Source organism: Gadus macrocephalus, chromosome 21 (assembly GCF_031168955.1).
Source record: "Gadus macrocephalus chromosome 21, ASM3116895v1".
Taxonomy (NCBI): Eukaryota; Metazoa; Chordata; class Actinopteri; order Gadiformes; family Gadidae; genus Gadus; species Gadus macrocephalus.
The window spans coordinates 9,600,188-9,625,412 of record NC_082402.1 but is presented as its reverse complement, the minus strand read 5'-3'; the positions used below and the strand labels follow the sequence as shown (position 1 = coordinate 9,625,412).

The 25,225-nt window shown below is 45.0% G+C and overlaps 1 protein-coding gene and 2 long non-coding RNA genes across 3 annotated transcripts in view; 2 read left to right on the top strand and 1 right to left on the bottom strand.

Moving 5' to 3' along the window:
* Positions 1–1,386: 1,386 nt before the first annotated feature.
* The window catches only part of LOC132449375 (uncharacterized), a 117,333-nt gene continuing 93,494 nt past the window's right edge, over positions 1,387–25,225 (bottom strand). Inside the window, exon 2 of the mRNA XM_060040973.1 lies at positions 1,387–3,640. Coding sequence (XP_059896956.1) covers positions 1,852–2,796 — 945 coding nt within the window. The 5' untranslated portion in view covers positions 2,797–3,640 and the 3' untranslated portion in view covers positions 1,387–1,851. The remainder of the gene's footprint in view (positions 3,641–25,225) is intronic.
* On the top strand, positions 10,928–19,045 carry LOC132449766 (uncharacterized). Its single transcript, XR_009523647.1, has 2 exons — positions 10,928–12,061; positions 12,968–19,045. It is a non-coding gene; the product is annotated as an uncharacterized LOC132449766 (long non-coding RNA).
* Positions 20,322–23,047, top strand: LOC132449872 (uncharacterized). Its single transcript, XR_009523688.1, has 2 exons — positions 20,322–22,514; positions 22,689–23,047. It is a non-coding gene; the product is annotated as an uncharacterized LOC132449872 (long non-coding RNA).

Below are 25,225 nucleotides of genomic sequence, written 5' to 3'. Positions count from 1 at the left end.
GCTAGAGCAAGTTCTAATCAGACCTTGAATTCATCATCTTTATCTGCTCAGTATATCTCTATGCTTTATATATTTTTATCCAACTTATTTACCCACCCTGGAATATTTATTGCACAGACTTAAATTTTTTCCAGGGAAAGCATAATATTTTCTAGCTAAGGTTGGAATTTAGGGCTTTGCGAGTTTGTGTTATGAGTGTGTTTATATGCATGTTTGTGAAGGATGTGGACCTATAGGAAATGTTAACGGCGTGACTATGATTTTATTGTTAGTGTGTAGAGAGAGAGAAGCATAAAAAAAAGGTCTGCAATTGCATTTGGCGTGGGCTGTAGGTCTGTGTATGAGCACGAAAAACGGTGCTGTGTTTTTTGTGTGTGTGTGTGTGTGTGTGTGTGTTTGTGTGTGTGTGTGTGTGGGGGGGGGGGGGTGTGTGTGCAACTGTTGGGTAGAACAGAAACCTGCTTTCACTATCATGTGTGTTATTTACATTTGTGTGTTTATGCCATCAGGTGACTAACAGGTGCATGTGTGTGTGTGTGTGTGTGTGTTTGTGCTTACAGGATCATGTGTGTGTGTGGGTCCAAGTGTGTGTGAGTACGTGGGTGCGTGCAAGTATGTGTGTTTGTCTGTGTGTGTATGTGTGTGCAGGTGCATGTGTCTGTGTGCGGGTACAAATGTGTTATTACCTTGGTGCATGTGTTTGTGCTTAGAGGTGCATGTATTTGTGTGTGTGCTTACAGGTGCAAGCATGCATGCATGCGATTGTATTTGTGTGTGTGTGTGTGTGTGTGTGTGTGTGTGTGTGTGTGTGTGTGTGTGTGTGTGTGTGTGTGTGTGTGTGTGTGTGTGTGTGTGTGTGTGTGTGTGTGTGTGTGTGTGTGTGTGTGCCGGTGCATGTGTGTGTGGAGGGGCCCAAGTGTGTGTACGTGGGTGCGTGCGTGTGCATGTGTGTGTGCTTACCGCTCACAGGTGTTTGTGTGTGTGTGGGTGCCTAAGATGAGGGATCCATGGCCTTGCGTGGTTCCTCCAGCGCTGCAGGCCCAGCCCAGAGGACCTGGCGAACCCCTCTCCTCTCTCCTCTCCTCCGCTTCTCCTCCAGGTGATTTAGGAAGCTATCGATTCCACCGCCATGCTTTGTTTTTCTGCTTCCTCATAAATAGCAGATCAAACACAGTAAGGCCCTGGTTTGTTTTGTTCTCTCATTCCCGTAGGCCATTCGCTCTGACATTTCCTCCGCTGCACTCGTTGCTCGTGTGTGTGTGTGTGTGTGTGTGTGTGTGTGTGTGTGTGTGTGTGTGTGTGTGTGTGTGTGTGTGTGTGTGTGTGTGTGTGTGTGTGTGTGTGTGTGTGTGTGTGTAAAAACGAAAAAAGAAATCTGCGCTTCTCTCCTGAGTTTCCAAGGCAACATGGAGGATTATGAAGGTTGATGCGTCTAATCTTATAATGCCTCGAGATTTCTATTAGCAAGGAGAACACTATAATATTCTGAGCGGCGGTGATGGTGACAAACTAAATGGTGATGAAGGACGTTAACGATGCTGTCTGAGATTAGGCTGCTTGGCCCGCTAATGGTGATGGCGGTGACCACCAGGATTACGGTGTCCCTGTATGCGGGTCGATCGATTATATAGTGTTGACTCTGGCTGCGGCCAGGAAAACGAGGGTAATCGTATGAATGATTAAAAAGAGGAAGAGAAGAAAGAAGAGAAAGTTTTGGAGCTCACGCAACATGACTTGTGCACTGGGGCGCGGCTGTGTTTGAATTAATGGGTCCCACTTTGTGGCCAAACAATGGATCCAAACAGGCAGGCACTGGGACTCCAGTCCAATCTAACCCTTATGAAAGATGACTCACTGAGTGCAAAACCAACAAAAGTGGAGACCAAAAAAAAAAAAAAAGGTAACCATAGCGCTGTCAAAATTGCCATGGTGAGTACGTACGTTATTATCGTTGTGATTTATCGGACAAATCTTTCTCTCGACGGTTACCTTCGCAGGATGGAGTGTGGATCTAGATCGATGGGCGATGTGTGCTCGTGTGTGAATATGTTTGTGGTAGGCGGGAGGCGATGCTTTGTTGTTTGGCCATAGACGTGTGCTCATCTCTCTAGGCGAGGGGGCGAGGTGACACGTCGTCGGGCAGAGTTTGGACGTATCCATAACTAATGACACGGCGACGAGAGGATGACTGACTCCGCTGGGAGAACATGCTTCCTTGGCTCGTGGAGAGAGGCGGTGGGGGGGGGGGGGCAGTTCCATCCTGATTGGAGGTTTGGAGTCTTTTGTAGCACTGCTAACACTCCCCGTGCTCATTAGCTCGCCAGCAGACGGGACATCGGACGCTCCCGTCTGAAGTGTCCCATTGGCTGAGGCCTTTGGTAAATATGCAAAGTGTGATCCAATTTTTATTTTATTACAAAGGCTGCCTACAGTTAGAGGGTACACCCATACACACACGCTTACATTTACAGTCTCGCGCTCACACCCACACAAACACATACACACACACATAACCCCAGATACACACGCACACACACACACACACACACACACACACACACACACACACACACACACACACACACACACACAGACACACACACACAGACACACACACACACACACACACACACACACACATAACCCCAGATACACACGCACAATACACACACACACACACACACACACACACACACACACACACACACACACACACACACACACACACACACACACACACACACACAGACACACACACACACACACACACACACACACACACACACAAACAGACATACACAGATTTGATTGAATTGAGATTTTATTGTTGGTGGGCCAGCGACAGACTGATCCGGGACAGAATGCCCCTCGAACAACAGCAGAAAGCAAGCAAATATAATACCTTTTTTATTTATATTTGCTTGGGTTTTCCTTTTGTCTTTGATTTTGGAAGCCATTAAGATATGGGATGTCGTTACGATAATAATGATGTGGAGGGATAAAATCCCATCGAGGCACGACAGCCAGACTCTTTTTCTTGGCATTTCAAAGCAGACAAAGAATAAGAAAAAAAAAACATTCTAAGGGAATTGAACATGGCTGAACCTAGCATTAGTGTTTGCGGTGTTGCTTGACTGTACCACGATGGGCTTAGAGCATGCTATTCCACAGAGATCCACTGCCATTGAACTCTGGGGATGAGTTGAGGGATTAAGGCTGAAAAATAAGGAGGAAGGGAGTGGGAGAGAGAGGGAGAGAGAAGGAGAGAGAGAGATGTTCGTGGCTACATAACTTTTTAGTTTTTTTGGCTGAAATGTCCAATAAAAGCCAGCTGGCTCCCAGCTATTATTGGAAAAGGGGGAGAGGGAAGGGAAGGTTGCTGGACGAGTCCGTGAGCCAGAAGCAGAGCAGTGCATGGGCCGAGTGGGCCAGGCTGGGTCGCCTCTGCTGCTGGAGTCCCATCTTTCATCTGGTGGACTGGGATACCAAGGGTTGTTTCATAACAACAGCACACAGAATATTTACAATGCAGAATAATTCAACCGCAACCACACTCACCTAAAGAACACACTCGTGAACCAACGCACACACACAAAAAAAAACACTCTTGCTCAGAGGCAGAATATCAACAAAATACATTCTCGCACGCACGCACGCACACACACACACACACACACACACATACACACACACGTCACACACACACACACACACACACACACACACACACACACTCAAGAAACAAACACAAGATATTAACTTGCACAAAGACAGCACACATAAACACATAATCACACACGCATGCACACATAATCACACTCACACACACACACACAAACACTAAAGTACATGCAGTCTTTTCTGACGCATCGTCTCACCATTCCTGGGGAGCAAGCAGCATTCTCCGCCCACGAGCCTCCCTATCTCCTCAGCATTAAAGAAGCGTCGCTATCCAGGAGATGAGCCTCCTGGGCATAAAGTATGCCTAGCAAGTAGGTCCGCCTGATGGTAAACACGTCTCCCACAATCCTTTGCTCCGTCTCTGCTTTGGCCCTGCCACACTAATGATTGGGGGGCCCCTGCTACGGCCCTCCCACAGCCGACTCCTCTCAGATACGTGGCTGCGTGTGGGAGATTGTGTGTGTGTGTGTGTGTGTGTGTGTGTGTGTGTAGGTGTGTGTGTGTGTGTGTGTGTGTGTAGGTGTGTGTAGGTGTGTAGGTGTGTGTGTGTGTGTGTGTGTGTGTGTGTGTGTGGTGTGTGTGTGTGTGTGTGTGTGTGTATGTGTATGTGTATGTGTAGGTGTAGGTATAGGTATAGGTGTAGGTGTGTGTGTGTGTGTGTGTGTGTGTGTGTGTGTGTGTGTGTGTGTGTGTGTGTGTGTGTGTGTGTGTGTGTGTGTGTGTGTGTGTGTGTGTGTGTGTGTGTGTGCCGCTCTGTCTTCTTGTATTGTGTTGCCTGTGTTGTTCCCCCCCCCCCTCTCTCCTGTAATCCCTTCGTCGGGCGGCTGAACCCTTTGGGCAGAGGATCTGAGGACGGTTGTGAACATCAACGCCACGATTTGAATAAGCTACCCCAGGGTGACATTTTTGTTGTGGGTTTTAAGTCCTCGTCTCGGATGTAAACTCGCTGTCGATGCCCAAAGCTCCGCCCCTGCAGGGGGGGTCGCTATTTTCCTTTCGGTTTTTTTTTGTTGTTGTTGTTTTTTCCGTATATGATAAGCAGCATAGCGGATATCGGCAACGTTTCCCGGGGTTGGGGGATTTCAAAAGTCCAAGGTTTCTTCTGGCTTCTACCATGGCAGTGAGAGTCATAGAGTTACTATGGAAAAGCAGTGAACATTTGTCAAAGTTCTGCCCAACAGACAAAAGAAAGGGACAAAACTGCGCGCCACCCAGACTAAAGATTGCTCAAACTCTGCAATACAGGGCTTCTGGATTCAACGTGCAGAGATTCGAATTCCACAGGCATTGCCGGTGTCACTCAGTGTCCCCTCCTCCTCCACCACCACCACCATCACCCACACACAACCCCCTCTGAAAGCCATAAAGCTCCCAAATGCCCTCGTTATTAGGTGAACTCATCTTGTCGGCAGCCGCAGTACACGCGGCGCAATTTGGGCATCAAGGGCTCCCGTCCAGTGGGAATGGAGTGGTCCATCCCTCTTCCTTACTGCCATCCCATAGACCCCTCCCCCCTACCATCCCTCACATACACATACACACATGCACACACGCGCACACACACACACACACACACCATCCCATAGACCCGTCCCCCCTACCATCCCTCACATACACATACACACATGCACACACACATGCACACACGCGCACACACACACACACACACCATCCCATAGACCCGTCCCCCCCACCATCCCTCTCACACACACACACACACACACACACACACCATCCCGTAGACCCCCTCCCCCCCGACACCATCCTTCACGCACACACACACACACAAACACACACACACACACACACACACACACACACCATCCCGTAGACCCCCTCCCCCCCGACACCATCCTTCACGCACACACACACACACAAACACACACACACACACACCATCCCGTAGACCCCCTCCCCCCCGACACCATCCTTCACGCACACACACACACACACACACACACACACACACACACACACACACACACACACACACACACGAATACACGTGCACACGCACCCACACATTTCTGACAGAAGAAGCCGCCCTTGCCAAAGCAAGGATGGTGCAATGGCACCATCGACATCTTTACGGCTTTATCCTCCGATGACTTTGCATTCGCTTACACTCTCACTTACTGCAGAGTCACGGTGATTTAGGCCCGGTCATTTGTTTTGATGGTCCGTGTCTTGGTGGGTGAGTGTAATGTGGGACAGGACTGTGTGCTTACATGTGTGTGTGCTCGATGGTCTCGTGTCAGTGTTTACCTACTACTGAATTGGGCAATGGATATGCTGCTGCTGAGTGTGTGTGTGTGTGTGTGTGTGTGTGTGTGTGTGTGTGTGTGTGTGTGTGTGAGTGTGTATTTATGGGTGTGTGTCCCCCATTTAAAAACAATGACCATTTTGTTAGGACAACCACCCTCTTTCCACTGTGCTTGTGAACACGATAAAATGATGCCCTATCACACACAGATGCACAGACCTCTGTCACTGTGCTTCTGGAGTGGGGGGTATCTTGTTGCTATCTTAACATAGCTATCAGTGGGGAGGAGAGGTGTAGTTCCTGCACCCCCCCCCCCCCCCCCCATCCCTCTCAATGGTTAGCAGACTGAAGCAGGTATGTCCTCTGTCCCCTCCCTGCCTGTCACTCAAGGTGTGTTATCGCTAATGAATGGTAGGTAGTGGGAGACAAGCTGAACATGTGACTACTCAGCCATCCATTTGGCAGATGTTCTCTCTCTCTCTCTCTCTCTCTCTCTCTCTCTCTCTCTCTCTCTCTCTCTCTCTCTCTCTCTCTCTCTCTCTCTCTCTCTCTCTCTCTCTGGCTCCATCAATCTTTGTCTCATGAATTTAAAGGCTTCTTCACAGTCCATGAAAAAGACACATTCTGGCACTTTTCACACAAGGTTAAACACACACAAGAAAAGCACGCAATCTCGGGGGCACACAGCAACGTAGGGACAACGCTCTTCGATTTTGAACATTTCACTAACAAGCCACTACATCGAGTAGTCTGAGTCGACGTTTCAGACAGCTCCTCTTCAGCCTTTAGTGCGTTTTATTTCGCTTTTGTGTGCCCGCGACGCGCTTAACCACAGAGGATTCAATTTAAAACGCCGCATGACGGTGGTTTGAGACGAGGCTTATGCTAAATCGTGTTTCTCTCTCGCCGGGGCTACATTGAAACATATTATTATTCCCTCCCTCTGGTATGGCTAACCGAGCCTTCATCACCGTTGGTTTGCTAAATGCGTGAGTCCGGTCAGGTTTCATACTTTCGTTTTAAACGGTTGCCATTTCTCCCCCATTGTGGAAGACACTGACAACGTTTCAAATACTGCAGCTTCATTTCCTGGCCGAGTTATAATGTCAGCCACTTACCACCACAGGGAATGACAACCGATTTTTTACCCAGATTGCAACCATAAGGATAAGACGGCGCAATTAACAAATAAGAGTTCATTGGGCATGCAGAGTAATTATGGTAAGTGCAGACGTGGGAAAGGGGGAAATTATTAAAATCGCATTCAGTTACACCTCGTTAAAAACACATTAAAAGTTATTTCAGTCCAGTCCAGGTAGATATTTAATCTACCTGAAGGTGCCCTGGAAAAACATAATTAAGTAGGTAAACATTTGGTAAGATTATAATGTGTGTTCGCACAACTATTGACCCTGCAATTAACCAGACTGATGACGAGTATGGGTATCTCTTCGATAAGCCTGTGAGAAATAATTACAGACGGATAATGTAGCACAGACTAATTGAAATGTCGAAGGTGGAATGGGATTACGGGACCATAAAGACGAGAGCTCTCGCAGATGAACTGTGTGCTTAAACGCTATCGTGGTGGATTCAAATCATCGGTTGACATTGTAACAAGCGGCCGCCGCGATCCGCGATCCGTAAAGCAAATAGTGTTATTAGACGACGATAAGGTCGTTACACGAAGACTCCCGCGCGCGGCCCATAAAGCCCCAGCTGTGTGAAGGTTCACACCTGAACGGAGCACTTAATGACACCTGCTGGTGGCTCTAGGTCATTTCCCATTTCGGTATTTGCAACGGTACGTTGAGCAACAATAGAGCCGTTTCACAGCGGTGTCGGGGTAGGACAACATGACAAGCACAGGTTTTGCTCATCACACTATTTATGGGTCTACTGCTCTTACACTTACACACCAGTGGTAGACTAGAGTAGTGAGATATAGGTCTACTTAGGGTGAACTGTAGCATACAAGTTGTATTAGATGAATTAAGTGTTACGAGCGACACTTGATTTCGTCTTACGATGACATCTCTTTGAAAAGAGTCTTGTTGCCATCCGTGTTGGTCTATTTCTGCGAACCTCAATCACTTTTGGAGCTATTATTAGGCACAAGAAGGCTGTTTATTACTACATAAGTAGGAATTGCAGTGTGTAGGAATATACCCATTAGGAAAAAGTGGATGGTACCATACCATACCATAACCTACACTATTCAATATCTAATCACCAAATATGATAACGCACCCCAAGGGTTATGGCGTGACGTCACAATAGACGTAGCCAAGAAGCGCACGAACTGTAGGGTCTATTTTAGACGGAATGGGGACATTATTCGATAGCGCCATCTAGTGTTTAATAGGGGGTAAGACGTATTTGAAAGTAGCTGACAACGATAATTAAGTAAATATTTACTGTTGATTTACAAAAGCAAACAACAACCACATCATATTTGTAAACTATAAAATATGTTCATGCAAGCAGTGCGTTCAAGCCATTTGAGATTTGTATAACATAAATATCTGATCGTAACTGTAACCTCACACTTTTCACTTATGATTTTTCCCCAGGCAGCAAATATCGTATTTTTAAAACATTTGTTTGTTCTATATGATGTGTCATTGCTTCAGGCCTTTGTAGTTTCTCTCCCTCTCTCTCTCTCTCAAACTCACTCACTCACTCACTCACTCACTCACTCACTCACTCACTCACTCACTCACTCACTCACTCACTCACTCACTCACTCACTCACTCACACATATGGTGGACAATTTTGAATAGTGCACTTAGTTTTAACAATCATGTTTACAGGCTATTCGTCATTGCAGGTGGGCGGCAATCCATTCCTATCCCACGTGACACAGGAACTGTATTATACTGCTCCACAATACCAACTGAAAGAGCATAGGGTGACGCATGAATGTATTCATACTGGCCTTTCACCAGGCATCTATCAGATGGACCAAGGATACCTCTCCTTACATCTAGAGTACTTCACACTCCAATCTATTGGCAGAATTTATTCTAATTTTGATCATGTTTTCATCGTTTTGGTTATTTATCAAAGAAAAGCATACACGTGGTTTGAATCTCAGTTTCATTTCAGCATGAAAAATAATGCTTGACATTTTATTTAAAAGATTTCTATTGATGACTGTGTTCAGGAGCTGAAAAAATACAGCTCACAAAAGAGTGTTAAGATGATCAGAATGCAGGGTACAAAACCAGTAACTTGCCCTCCACACATCTCAAAATTGCACATTTCCAGAACTCTGTGTGTGTGTGTGTGTGTGTGTGTGTGTGTGTGTGTGTGTGTGTGTGTGTGTGTGTGTGTGTGTGTGTGTGTGTGTGTGTGTGTGTGTGTACCTATTTTAGGGGAACTTCAGTCAACAGCAAGTACAAAAGAGAGGTTAACTTACTATGCGTCGTACTCATATAAAATAAATAACAGTATACTGACTAAAGATATTAGTCATAAAGTGTAGTGTTAGGACTGACTAATACCAATTCATTATAGAATCCTTAGAAAATCAAGGACATCTCCCTGAATAGAAAGATACTTTAAGCTTTTCTGGACATTTCAGTGAAATACAGTTTATCGTATTTCTGTAACGATCGGTGTCTATGCGTATGCGCATGCATAACCAATCTCTTTTACACCAATAACACCAATCTCTTTTTCTAAGCACTTTAAACTATACTGGACTGCTGCCACATCATTACCCCAGTGCTTCTCACAGTTATGTGCATGGATTCTCAATTCATAACTGGAATTAATGAAGTCTAATAAAATCTATCTTTGCAGCTTTGAAAATGTCATGTTGACAACCAGCTAAATCGACTGCACACAAAGTGGAAGAGATGTGTGTGTGTGTGTGTGTGTGTGTGTGTGTGTTATGTATGCGTGTGTGAATGTGTACTTGCATGAGTGTGTGTGTGTGTGTGTGTGTGTGTGTGTGTGTGTGTGTGTGTGTGTGTGTGTGTGTGTGTGTGTGTGTGTGTGTGTGTGTGTGTGTGTGTGTGTGTGTGTGTGTGTGTGTGGGTCTGCTGTCCATACAGGAAGATTGACAGTCCATTAATGTGTTTTATGAAACCATGGCCATTAGAAGACCGAAAGCTATACACACTCAGAGTGGGCCATCTTTCGAGGCCAAGGCTAATCGCCAAGCATTTACCACAAAGGCAGAAGATACTATATGGCTGGAGGAACAGCAAACAAGCACCATACAGGGGGAGGGGAGAGGTGAAAAGATCAGTTTACAGGTCAGAAAGTGGGACTGCAGTAAACGGTATCTGGATGAAAAACCAATAAAGGGTTGCAAGCTGCAAGGATCATTCTTTTAGGATGGGATGGATGGGAACACACTGATTGGCTTCAAAGGGATCAAAGCAAAGCATCAATAGGCAGATGGTTGAATAATACAGTAAACCTGTGAACGTTTCAGACACAGTTGACATGTGATGCTCAACAATTCCTCTTCCACTGTATGTGTGTGAGTGTGTCATTAGATCCCAAAATACAAGCGGTGTGTGTGTGTGTGTGTGTGTGTGTGTGTGTGTGTGTGTGTGTGTCCCCACCACCCCCGCTTCCTCCAGAAGTATGGCCTCTGACAGCTTGTGCCACATAGCTTTTCTCATTTGAAATGTGACTCAACATGAGTTCCAGCACCAGAGGCGCTATATGGGCTGCAGATGACCCTTTGACCCACCGCAAGCCCTGAAACTTGACCTGCCCCCATGTCCTTGGTTTCTTGGCCCATATCGATAAAAAGGATTGTTTCGTTCTGCGTGGAGGCATGTCAGCATGCCAATTCTATTTTTGATGTATGTACTCCTTGGTTTTGCTGTTTTTCTCAGTCTATTACTTTGATGAACAACCAAAGAGAGTTGGCCTACCACGTATGTAGGCCGACTGTATTACTGTACAATTATTCCAGCAATACATTTGCCATTTGTATGCATTAAGACTATTATGACTGAGCATATATGCCTGTATTTTGTCATTGTGAACACTTGGAGGCGGTAGTGTAGCGCAATTGAAATCCACGAACAACTGTCCAATCAGTTTTTTGAAAAATGATAAGCTTCAGGCGTGTGGCATACCATTTTCAAAGTTCGCAAATCTGCGATTGAAAACTTTATGTATCTTTATAAATGGTAATCTTCTGATGGTGCTGCTGTATGTTAAGGTAGTATACAGTAGGATTGTTAGGTTTCATCGAGACCAGAAGTAACTGTAGCCTCGCCCTAAAAGTAAAACAAGTAGGATCAGGATGCTATATTTGCTGAGTCATGGTTAAGAGCTTTTAAATAATAATAATAATAATAGAACATAATAATGTGCATATGCAATCTACAGCGAGCTTCTTAAAGATGAGTGGTTCCCACTGGAATTGTATTAATTCGACGTGAACCATGACGAACAATTACTGAACATGACAGCTTCTTTCTACAAGAAGATTGCCGGGTCCGAAAAAAATATTCTGCCTTAGAGCAGCTGGTGGGCCTGATATTTCGCCAAAACCCTATCAAATCAGCGAGACGAGCCTTACCTTAAGTGTATGAGGTATGCGCGTTTGCCAGGGTTATTTAATTTAACAGTATCGATAAATCATGGAGGCGTGCGACATCGTACAGAACTCGCGGTAAACACGCCCGGCCCGGGCCGCCTCTACTGCGCAGGACCAGATATGCTGGGGCTTCTGGTACGTGATGTCCCGTTTCTAAGACGCTCCTTTACTTAACGTTACATCCACGCCGACGCGATCCGAAGCCAATCGGCTGGTCACACCGTGGCGTGGAGTGAGGGAGCGGGTTCTTGGGGCGACACAAAACCCCCTATCCCTGGTGCCAGGGAGCCGTCTATCAAGACAGTCTGCAATACAACAAGCTGACGCTGGTGTGCGCACTGCAGCTTTGACTCCATTGGACTCTCATCCACCACAGCACCACAGGCAGAGCGGCGACTACCCTATTCAGTAGACTACAGCTTTCCCAGTTCCTGTTTCCGCCGCAGCCTTTCCACCCGAATTTGTACCCAAACATCTCTGCGTCAGATTCAACTTCTTCAGCCCCGATGGATCGCGCCGAACGCCGCTGCTGCTGTGTGGCAAGGTACGTGATATTTAACCTCAACACCGCATAGACGACAGCATCGGAGTTCGCGTTTCTGCTCGTTACCACGTTATTCGTATACACCCCCGGCCTGTTGACTGCGTCGGCTGCTGACAAAATAGCGGTCATGGTAGAGACGTCTAGTCCCGTTATAATAGCGCTTTGAGCCATTTTGCGCCGCTTCAAATGCCGGATCCGACAACGTTATCATACGCATTGCAACGGAATGATTGCCTTTTGCATCGCCTTGTAGCATTGGGCTAAAAACACCAGCCTTAGCGAACACTATTGTACTTTCGGCTGCATGCTCCGTGAAGCAAATAGTGCAGTTAGCCCTGGAGAGCTCTTGGTAAGACCTGTTCCACATATTGGTCCGAGATGGCGAAAATGGGGTGTGCTTGGAGTTGATCTCTAGCCTTCAAGCTAAGGCTATCAACAATGCTAAGGAATACACAACGGAAGCTTGGCCATAGTCCTACAGTCAAGCTATGGGAACACACACACACACACACACACACACACACACACACACACACACACACACACACACACACACACACACACACACACACACACACACACACACCATCACAACGTACTATTCCCATTGGTGTTGGTGATCGCCTGTGTGAGCAAAGTAACCCCAACGTTATGTTCATCAATACGACATTTGGAGGATGATATTCGGCCTAGCCTATGACAACAGAAAGCAACTTGCCCACCTGAGTCATGCTGTTGATATTTGGAGAAGAGTGTGTGTGCCGCTCTGCATCCTAGTTTGTTTTTTTGGCGATCAGACAAAGCGGTTGGTTAATCTCGACCACTCGACTACCTGAAATAGCCCTGTATTATACATCACCGAATAATACTCAGTGTTTGGTCTTTGTTGTCCCATTGTCTGACAAGGCTGTTCTGATACGTGATCCTATGTCAGCGTTGCCACAGACGCGTAAGTCAATTGTGTACCCCCCCCCCCCCCCCCAATAACCAAGCCAGACCATCTGCTGGTAATGATAGTGTCCAATCCTTATAATAACATTGTTATACCTCTGTCTCTCTCTGCCTCTGTTCTTATTGAGCGTGCATTACCTGCTAGCCCACACGTTAATTGTTATGGCATAATTGTGGCGTGGGGCTCCTACATTAATGTGTGGACTATAATTGTTTTCTGTGTCAGCACAGTTGGTCATGTTTCTGGCGTGTTCAACCATGGGCATCCCCTACTGGGTTGGTCACTATGTCTTATTTGATTTATCACTTCACGGTGCTACAGTGATCCATGATGCACGCTATTGATTAGTGACGTTATGTTGCAGATAACAATTAGGAATTGTGCGTGGTTTAATATCGGTTTTGCAGTTAACAAATTATTACAAAGCGATTTCCACAGCAACCATTCTTATGTATACATTAATGACAGGTCTATCGATCACTTGTTTATGTTTACATTTGTTCCCTATGTTATTCATACGTTATGATGATATGCATTCTACCTGCTGTCCATTGACACCCAATTGGGAGGGGCTTGACATCTGGCTGCTGACGCCGGGGAAACCCAACACCTATGGACGCCTAATGCATCATTAATGTCATCGAATAAAATCCGCCCTTCTAACTGGCTGCCGATCGAATGAGTTAGTGGCCCTTATTCATCCATGAATTAATAAACAGACACACATATCAAGTGCGGCTGATGGAGAGGCTGGGTTGTAGCCACACATCAAAAAGTGTCATTTTTAGCTCTTGGAGGCCAAGGTCCTTTCTGAGGTACCATCACTATCAATTGCCCCTAATGGTTTATTTATTTCATTTTTTTCCGATATATTTGTTTGTCTGTGAGAGAGCGCTTTATTCTGAAGTCACATTGCGCCGTTAAATTGTCATCATCCAAATTTGGAAGGCACCTGTTAAATGTAGTGATGGGGAATAAAAATGTCCCGTTAACCAGTGGCTTTCGCTGACTGCTACTGGAAAGTAGGGGAATTCACGAGGAAATGTTCACCCAAGTCCACCCTGCTTCACCCAAGCAGATCTGTCCATCATGGTCGCTTTCATTCTCTCTTTTTTTCTTTCTTTCCCTCTCTGTCTCTTACTTTGTCCTTTGTCCTCTCTCTCTCTCTCGCTCTCGCTCTCGCTCTTGTGCTCTCTCGCGCGCGCTCTCTTGCTCTCCCTCTGTGTGTGTCCACTCTGAATGCTTTATATACAACCCTGTCTGTCATCATTTTGGACTAATGAGTTCATTAAACATATTAGCGGTGCTCTGCCAATGAGGTTAGATGCGGTGCGGTGAGCAATACTAGGGTGGTGACACATCTCCTTCTTCAGTCTTTTCTTTTTTTCTTTTTTGCAAGCCTGTATTTAATGCCGGCACAAATGTCACATGTCAGTCTTTGATTTCATGTGTTTAAAATATTTCTTCATGAAAAATTGCATTTTTGATTTGTTTTTCTTTGGTTCTCTCCCTCTCTCTCCCTCTCTGTCTCTGTATCTCTCTCTTTCTCCCTCTCTCTCTGTCTCTGTATCTCCCTCTCTGTCTCTGTATCTCTCTCTCTCTCCCTCACTCTCTGTCTCTGCATCTCCTTCTGTCTCTGTATCTCTCTCTCTCCCTCCCTCTCTGTCTCTGTATCTCTCTCTCTCCCTACCTCTCTGTCTCTGTATCTCCCTCTTTCTCCCTCTCTGTCTCTCTCCCTCTCTGTCTCTGTATCTCCCTCTCGCCATCTCTCGGCAGCACTAGCTTGTCACCTGCTCAGCGGCTGCTTCTCTTTGCTTGAAAAGCCATTCTAATTTCAAGCATCACAGTGTGTTGGCACAACCTACACTGTGTTTTGTTTGCCGCTTGCATATGTGTGTATTTCCCGGGTGCACACACGCCTGTGTATAACGTGTGTGTGTGTGTGTGTGTGTGTGTGTGTGTGTGTGTGTGTGTGTGTGTGTGTGTGTGTGTGTGTGTGTGTGTGTGTGTGTGTGTGTGTGTGTGTGTGTGTGTGTGTGTGTGTGTGTGTGTGTGTGTGTGAATAGCCTACATTCTTTTTGGCTCTGCTGTCCCCAGATATATCCTCTTATGTATTCCTTTTTTCAAGGACACTCTACAGATGAAAGGAAACAGTCAAATAGAAAATATGGATGAACCACAACCACAACCAATTTCTCCATAATGAACGAGTGTCTCCAATTTTGGAGGCTAACTCCTACAGACACAAAGGCCCTGTGCTTTGTACAGAGGGCAACGCTTGTAGCTATAGCTTGTGCACCACTAACAACACATCTAAAGGAAAGGGGCTGGGCTGAGGCTCTGAACCATTGTTGTGTAGTCTGCATTGTTGATCTGGGTGCCATGTATAGCTGCAACCTAAGTCCAGTGTACCATGTTCTCTAAATAGAGAACGGAGAACACAAAGTGGTGCCGGTTCTCACAATCATTTTCTTGTAAATTTCGGGCTTTGAGGAAGTGACATTCTCTAAATATCCTACCCAAGGATAGACGCCCGAGTCTGTTTCTTAAAGGATTTTTGCCTTCACCAACTTGCAGGAGGGAGGCTCCTGAAGCAAGTGAAAGACATGATTTATAGAGTTAGGTCAGTGAACAATCACTGTGTGTCCTGCGTTGGCATTTGGCTGGCTTTTCTTTGTCCAGTCTGACATTTAATGTCCAATCCCCGTGCTAGGTTGTCTGCCTATCAGTCGATTTTCAAGGTGGGCACAAATAATGTATGCCACATGCCATACTCGCTTGTTCTATATCTGTTGCAGGCCGGAAGTTCGAGTAGATTCTTAGAACAAAAAGGTTTCCATAGTAAAAGCTATAATTTTAGTGTCATTCGTTTGAACAGCATGGCCATCCATCAGCTATTAGTGAGTCAAATGCGCTGTCAGTATTCCTGTTTTGAGTGGATGGGGCCTGCCTCTATAAGAGACTATTTCGATTTTAGACCGCTCCCGGCTGATTACTGACCAATCAGGGCATCTTCTCCCTGATTGGTTCAGGGAATCCATCTTGCCTGTCACAGGTGCCTGAATGCAACACGTATCATTGGCTGAGAAACATACTAAGTGAGGGAGTAGAGAGGAAGGTACTTTTGTCATTCAAAATCTTTTAATGGTTGAAGTGGATTAAGTTAAAGAAAAGTCCTATCAATCCAGTCCTTTTGCAAGAAAGAAGAAACTTTTCAGGGAGGGAAAGGGGACTTGAGATGTTGATCAACGTATTTAGATACTTTTGATAGAATAATACATTTATGTTTGGATGCTGAAATTAGCTAATTAGAATTCAAAGTGACTATATCCCAGTGGGCTTCATCCACGTGTCCCATCTTCCCACATTTATAATGAGATATCTGGGTATTAAGGGAGGTGTGCCTGCCACACATTATTCACTTGAACTGCTTTAGGTTTTTTTATGAGTGGGAAGTTCTTTCTTCATTCAATGAATACAGTCAGGGAGTAGGGAGGAGAAGCCCTGATGGGATTAGTTTGCTGCGTTTTTTTTCTATTTTCTTTCGGGTGCATAGGCGGGGGACTTAATAAATTATGAAAATACATTTTGAGAAAGCTCTGATCTCAGCCGTTACACTCTATAGATACTGACTTTATCTTCATAAGGAACTGTCCCAACTCAATTTCCCGAGTGTTCCTGGCAGACCACAGGTTGATATTGTCTGGTCCTTTTTGGCAGTCAGCAGAAATACCGGTTTCATCTGGCTTGATTATTACTCCGAAATACAAAAGGTGAGAAAAATGGATGGCTTGTAGAGCTTAATCAACAAAAGGTAATGCTTTGTTTCTGCATTCTTAATGCGTCAGCGTAATATCAACAAAACAATCGGTGTTAAGATGAACGATGGTACACCGAGATCGAAGGAACCATGCTGTGTTTGTTGTATATAAATGCTGTGAGCTTCAGTCATGATAGTGAAAGTAATAAATAACTGCATAATTATAACACTAATAAAGCAATAAAAATCAGAGCTATCGTGATGGATCGCTTATAGAGAACAGAAACAAAATGATTAACCCTTTCCATTCTGTCATTTCGGGATGGACACTTGGAAGTGGCCTCCTCTGTCCCCATTTACAGCGGCAACCATTTTAAACCGCCCATTTCTGGGGCATAATCTGCTCTCAGCCCAGATATCCAGGGACCCAAAGTGGTCTCCGACTGGCCCCTCAGGCTTCAGTCAAACATATCTCCAGCTTGGCCAGACCGCGTCTGGGATGTAGCGTGCTGGATTAGACCAATATAGAGAACCAAGCCGTTGCTGCTCTTTTACTTTGCCCACACACTGAGGAAGCGGCAGGGCTGATAAGAGGGAAACGCTGCAGGTCTGGTTGGAGAGTGAGGAACAGGTGAGGCAGAGTTCTTCTCTTCCCGTGACTCTTAAGTCTGGGATATGGCGAATAGTACACTATCGACTTCCCTTTGATGGCCTTTTTTCTTTCTTCTACTTGATGGTGGACTACACACCCAAAAAGGACTTCAACTTGAAATCTCCTGTCCCTCCTTAGACCTGTAACACAACCCACCCAAAACCGGTTTGAGCAAGCGGAGACAAATGAGGTCAAACACCTCTCCCCACACCTTTTGTGGTCCGGCCAGGGATAAAGCCTTAAAGATTCCCCATATGGACAGCCATCATCTCTAATGTCGGATTCCAAATCGTAGACCCTCCTTCCGGCCTCAATTAAGTATGTCCCTCGTGCCGCCTCAGTGGGGACAAGATTGTGTGGAAAGTGAAACTCGGCTCCAACCCCCCAATTCCCCATCAGCTGCAGGATTTCTCAGAGTGGCAGTGTTGGCATTCACCTACAGCAAACCCCCCACGGTGTTCCCAGCAAGGGACGGGCTCTCTGATTCTATCTTAGCCATCCCCTCTCCCTAGTGGTGCTGCCATTTAGAGTTGGGCAGTAATGCCAAAATCAAATAGCACAATCTTTTTGGACCGCATCAATGGGAAACACAGTGCTACGATTTCTGTGAGTGTATGTATTGGCCTTGGATGAGCAAATTATTGTATTTGCCCCAGACTCAACGGTATCTACTCTCATCGGGTTGGCAACGAATTCTTGCATCTCTAGCAACCAACCCCTGGCTCGGGGGTCTATTTCAGGGTCCATGTTGGCAATCCAATCCAGGGAAACCAGCCTGTGGTTCTTTCTTTTTTTCTTTTTTTTTTGCCTTAAACGATAACAACATGCTGGTCGGATGTATACGTCTCTAGGACCCTACCGGACCACGCAGCAGTCCCAAGACCCTTCCTAAAGCAGGAGCTGGGAGAGATTGAAGATTCTAATGGTGGGAGGAGAAAGAGAGGGAGAAAAGGGAAGGAGAGAGGGTGAGAGAAGCTGGAGCAAGATAGACTTGGAGAGTAAGCCCTCCACATGTTGGAGATACCGGAATCCTTCCCCCAGAGGAAACGGCACAGAGAAGAAAATGCCGAGCACCAGCGGGTAGGATGAAGGTAGATTATGCCGGCGGGATATCTTGTCTGTCCGTGTCGGCATCTCAGGGCTTGAGTGTGGAGTGTGGAAGTCGATGACCCTAAGGCTAGAAATCTCCCTTGTTTTCACAATCGTGGTTTCCTAGAATTGCCAACAACCTTTTGAATATAATTTGTAGCTGCGAATATGCTACAATAAAAAATAAGGGGAAAAAAAACGGATTTAAATTTGAATGTGACGGAAGCACCAAATGCGTGGTCCAAGGCTCCTTGTGGAGACAATGCACTCACTTAGAGCAGCGAGGAGCTTACCGCTTTGCTCCCTCTCTGCTGATTAGAGAAGTCAAAAGAATATGATTAAGGAGACGCTGTGATTTGCTGTCTTGGCGTCCGACAAGAGACAGGGACTAAGGCAGTTGCGTGTAGGAACCTTTTAACACAACAAATAGCTATTTTCATTTCGGAAAGTGAAAGATTTGGGACAGTGATGTCTTAAATGCATTTTGGTATGGATTGCCAAGTAAAATAATTAAACACTGAATTAATTTGACTTTTCTGTGACGTCATTTATTGTTTAGCCTAATGCATGAGTCAGGATTGGGTGCTTATATTTAAGCACCCAATATTTATTTCAAATATTAGTCGCTATCCATAATTATCGTGTGTGTGTGTGTGTGTGTGTGTGTGTGTGTGTGTGTGTGTGTGTGTGTGTGTGTGTGTGTGTGTGTGTGTGTGTGTGTGTGTGTGTGTGTGTGTGTGTGTGTGTGTGTGTGTGTGTGTGTGTGTGTGGTACATGATAATATACCATCTTTTGTGTTTCCTTTCCGATACCAATATTTTCCTTTTTTATTAAAAAGGAGAATATTAGGTTAGCCTATTTACTATCATTGTTAAATACCAATAAATTGATACATGACATGAATGTAATGCCATGAAACATTTAATACAAATTGACAATTTTCATCTCAAATCGGAAGGGAGATGTAAGTTGATTCTTCTCGATTGGAATCATCCTGAATTCTTCTTTCAGCAATGGCTTACTTTCAAATGAGATGCAACTCTAATGGCAGTGTTAATATTATTGTCTGGGATGTTCAACAGCTCACTCTGACGTGGTGATGCACCGCAAACACTTCCCCTGTTACACAACGTAACAGGGGAACGAGCAAACAAGGTCAAACGACACCTCTTCTTCATCAGGATGTCTTAAAATGTGTTATTTTAATTACTCTCCCAGAGACGGCATGTTTGTAATATTCCTATCAGATGTATAATTCATGTGATACCATCATGGCTGCCCTTTCGCTTGGCTCGCGACGTCCTTCCGTCCCACCGAAAGATGAAATGCTCTCAGCCTCTGAGATGTGACGCTGCGCTAGAGGAACATCAGCCTTGATTAGGCGCAGTGTAGCGTAGTGCGCGGCTGTCCTCTTTCCTTCTGTGTTAGCATTGCGCTCGTGTTTTTGAAATCAGAACCACCTGCCCGCTCGGAATAACAACACCCTGCTCTCGCGCTGTGCCACGCTTTGCCTCTTTTCCCATGTTCTTTCCCCCGCCGCCTCCGCCGCCGTCACCCACGTCACTCTCCTCGGCGCCTCGCTCTCTCAGCCCTCCTCCAGCCACCGGCGTCCTAATTGAGGTACTCTCGAGTCACCGTAGCAACGTTGCCCCTGCAAATAATCATTGTCGCACGGATTAGCATAACAGCGGCGGAGGCTTGGCTTTTATTCCCTCCAACACTGGATCCTCTCTCTGTCTCTCTGTCTCTCTGTCTCTCTGTCTCTCTGTCTCTCTGTGTGTGTCGTGGCTGGAACTGTGAACTGTGTTGGGGCAAGTCCCCGCCCACTATCAACATTTAATTTAATCATTTTAATTGTGTGGCCAGAATAATTGCTGTGATGTTTGCTTCCAACTGGCAAGATACTCATCAAAATGAAAGGCTATGGTACTGAAAGCCATATAACTAATAGTTATAGGCGCATAACAGTCAAAACTAGAAGAAACATGCTTTGTTCCCAGGAGAGGAAGTTGAATGATGAATTGAAGTGAAGGAAGTGGTGGAGGGTGGCTCAGCCATGCTTGACCTTTTCACCCCGCAGCTCCGCCCCTATTGTTATCATGCAATTGCACACCACCAATAGGCCTCCAGAAATAGTAATTTCATAATAATAATTTCAGTGTTGCTTTAACACCAACATTCAAGCAACGACACAAAACTTACTGAATCGCCTGCAATTTGTAAGACTGTCTGATACATGTCATTGTACGTCTTTAAGAAGGATTTTTCTTTCGAGTCTTCTCATCCTCTTTGGCGAAAGGCTTCCCGTCACCCTGTTTGGATGCGTCCTGCTACGGGCCGGTTTGTTTATCCTCACAGTGTTTAGGTTGAGGAAGGCCAAGAAAGGAAGTCTGCCATCTCCCAAATGTTGTTTTGGGATATAAGTGACCAAAAGGGCATACACAGGTTCCCCAACATGGGCCCGGCCTTTAGCGACTGGAGAGGATGAAGGGAAGGGGGGAGATGATGAAGGGTTGTGGGGGAGGAAGGAGAGACATTTCTTCCTCCGGTGCAGACACTGACCCTATAGGCGTCTGAAATGAGAGGGAGAATTAACGAAGAATCCGGTCTTGGCAGGGCACAGCTAATATCATGGTAATTTAAATATGCTTTTAAGAAGTGTGTGTGTGTGTGTGTGTGTGTGTGTGTGTGTGTGTGTGTGTGTGTGTGTGTGTGTGTGTGTGTGTGTGTGTGTGTGTGTGTGTGTGTGTGTGTGTGTGTGTGTGTGTGATGGAAATAGACAAGTACATCCAGTCGCCTCACAAGCAAACAAGTGGTGAGCCGTGCAAAAGGAATTTCAGGCCCCTAACAAAAACATTTGACCACACCTCGTAAGGCGAGCGACTTCCCCATGGTGGATTCCCTTTGCAGTTTGACACTTGGTTCAGGACCAGATCTAAATAGATTTCTTTGTTCCCCCGGGGGCTGTATTCCAGAGGATACGGAAAACTCTCCCGACCCCGGAGCGTGTGGCTATGTCGACGGCCTGACATGCGGAAGTGCGGTCGCTCTCGGACGCTTTTGTTTTTGACGGTTTTTCTGTTGGTTTTCAGTCCCCTTGAAAACCAGCTTGATTTGACTGCATTTTGTTGACCTGTACTTCGCCCCCCAGGTCATGTCGGCTACTTGTAGCCACCAATGGAACAGGGCTTTTTATTTACTAGGGTTTTTTTTTTACGCATGTTTCTTTTTTTTTTTTTACACTAATGGATTGGAAGGCTGCTCGAATTGTGTGACCAAGGCAGAGTTGGAGTGGTGGATTCACACACGTGCGCACACACACACACAAACAGTGTGTGGAATGGACAGACTTCTCCCTCTGCCTCAGTGAGTGCGTACAAACGCACATACGCCGGTGGGGACACATTCAAAATTAGACCACACAAAGGTTTCCGGAATAACAAGACGGTCAAGGAGAGGTCGTGGCATGAGAGAATATTGCAGAACATGAAGTACTCGGCCCCTATTGAATTGCGTTATAGTATGTCAATTCATTCCACACCTTACGAGTGTACTCTCCACCCTGAACCCCTTAGATACATCACGCTGCGCTTAAATGTATGACTGGGTCTGGTGATACCTACAGAACCCATCACGGTGCTCTGCTCTCTATGGCAAAGTTTGCTGCCCCCCCGCTCTATGTGTGATCAACAATGGTGTATATTTATTCACAATGAACTCTTAAACAAAAGACTGATTTCCTATCTTCACTATTAGGCAAGGCAAGGCAATTTATTTATATAGCGCATTTCATACTCCAGGTAGACACAATGTGATTTACACAGCTGAGGCATTACCTCAAATAGAAGTACACAAGTAAGAAAAAAAACTCTTACTTGTGTACTCCATGTAGAAAAAAAACTCCATGTAGGAGTTTATCAGAGCCAACCTGGGGAATGGATTATACTACATGTTCCTCAGGTCAACTCCAAACTCTGAACGATTTATTTTCTAATGTTTTGTTTGATTTTGGCCTTTGATGTGATTACGAATATTTTTAACCAATGTTCTTGTTTGTGTTCTTATTGTCTTACTTTATTTATTTTAGGTTTAGTCAATTAAGTAGTTTTTTTTTGGTATATTCCAATATTGGCCTCTTTACAAATGAGGGTGTACCCGTCGAATTATCCCCGAGCGATAAGATAAGATATACTTTATTCTTCTCAGCAGAGAAATGTAGGCGTTCCAGCAGCCAGCATACACACAACACAACTAGGGATCGACCGATACGGATTTTTTAGGGCCGATACGATACAGATATTTTTTTATCAGCCTTAGCCGATACGCAGATACGCCGATACCGATTTTCTTGAGCCGATATTTAGAGCCGATAGTTAGAGCCGATACTGCTTTTGCTCCCTCAATCATAAAAATTACACTGATAACAAATGTTACAAGTCTCAATTTAAAAAAAGGAACATTTATTGAACTTCAATATAAAAAACAATATTTAAGAAATAGTAAAAACAGGTGAGGTAGAACAAGTAAGAACAAGTAGATGAACAATATTTAACAAATATTAAAAACAGGTGAGTTAGAACAAGTAAAAAAAAAAAAAGAATAAAAAAAATTGGCGAAAAAAATATCGGCGAAAATCAGCCGCGTATCGGCCGATACGATACATGTAAAAACGCGAATATCGGCCGATAATATCTGCCGACCGATATATCGGTCGATCCCTAAACACAACACAACACATGTGTACATATGTATCCCACCTAGGGATGCAAATTATCGAGTAATTCATTAATCGATAGTTGTTTCATCTTATCGATCGATGATCGACTAATTGATAAGCGGCAATTCTTCTGAGAAGCTGAATTTCCTTCTGAATGTGACACATTTAGGTGGTAATTCAACGTAGTCGTTTAGTTGTGGTACTTTAAAATACTTCCACATATTGTGCATTTGGCGTCTTTGTCGTCATTAACCAACTTAAAGTGGCTTCATACTGCACTCCGTTTTGCCCTCTTCATCGTGTCAGTGTCCCGCTTTTCGTTTGTCTTGCCCTGCTTCGCATTTGTTCCCGCTTGTGTTCCCGCGTGTGCGTCAAGTACGTCTGGCGTCAAGCGCGCCCTCACGTGGACGGTTGGGGAATTACGGGTTAAAAATGAGATTAATTGCAAGTATTTTATTTTAATCGAGTAATCTCTTTTCGACAATTAATCGATAATCGATTAATTGTTTGCATCCCTAATCCCACCTATACAAAACCATGAGCCCACAATACCTAGCCTAGGATAGAAAAAATGGAATGGATGGTCCATGTGCAAAAGTATAAGTAGAAGTAGCTTTTACTCATAGATAACAGTACAAGATTTGTGCAAATATACTGGTTTGCAATATACAGGTGCAAAAAATACAGGTTGATATATATATAAGCAGCTCAAGTTAAAGTTTAAATGAATATTCTTCTGGCCTTACTAAAAAGGGGAGTTATTATAAAGTGCAATTGCAGTAGGTAAAGTATTCTTAAATATGTCCTTTCTGCAGCTTAGCCGTCATAGCCTCCCACTAAAAACAATCTTTTGTTTACTCACTAGATTGTGCAAGGGATGTTAGTTATTGTCGATAATACGCTTTTTTCTCTCTGTACCATCCTTCTCTCCGTCACCTCCTTGAGGGACTACAGCAGTCCCCAGCGCAGAGCCAGCCCTCCTAATCAGCTTGTTAAGCTTTTTAGAGTCACAAGACCTGATGCCGCTGCCCCAACTGATGACTGCAAAGAAAATAACACTTGCCACAACAGACTAATAAAACATACATACCATAAGGGCTGCTCGATCATGGGAAAAATCATAATCATGATTATTTTGGTCAATATTGAAATCACGATTATTCAAACGATTATTTTTGAGTTTGAAAACATGTTGTATTTATTCAGCATGTCTCTCTGATATTTATTTTTTTATAACTGTGAACTTTGAAATGTTCCAATCTAAAATGATGATGCATTAAATGATGTATCCAGCTGCCCTTTCTATAAAACATTTAAAAAAAAATCGGAAAAATCGATTGTTAATTTTGTGATCGTTTGACGCTAAAATCGAAATCGCGATCAAAATTCGATTAATCGCCCAGCCCTACATAACCTATAAATTAAGGTGGACTTGAAAATGAAATGAGAGCTGTGAGCCACCAAAGAATTTCCTGTGACGGCCCTCATCTGGCAGTGGTCACTGTCCCCCAGCGGCTACAGGCTGACCCCGGCCAGCAGGGCGTCTGAGGAGACGCCTGTTGTTACCCTGTGCAGAGGTCAAAGGGATAGGGGCCACGTCCAAAACGAAAGCATTGATCAGGGCTCCATTCCTCTACGAATAAGATCACCCACGGACACGTGACGCGTGACACATGACACACAAGCACACATACAAACACACATATTGACACACGTACCGACACACACACATACTGACACAGAGACAGGCACTCAGACAGACATGTAGTGACACTCAGTGATGCAGACACACTGTCTCTCCGTCTCTCTGTCTCTTTCCCTTTCAACAACAATCCGATGAGGGATCTTTTCCAGGCTGTGAGTCATTAACCCTTTACATTTGCCACGCCATTAGCTGCCTGATAGCTGCAGTGTTAATTAAAACAAAAGGCTTTAACCCCCCAAACACAGGCACACGCACATACATTACACACACACATATTCACACACCATGC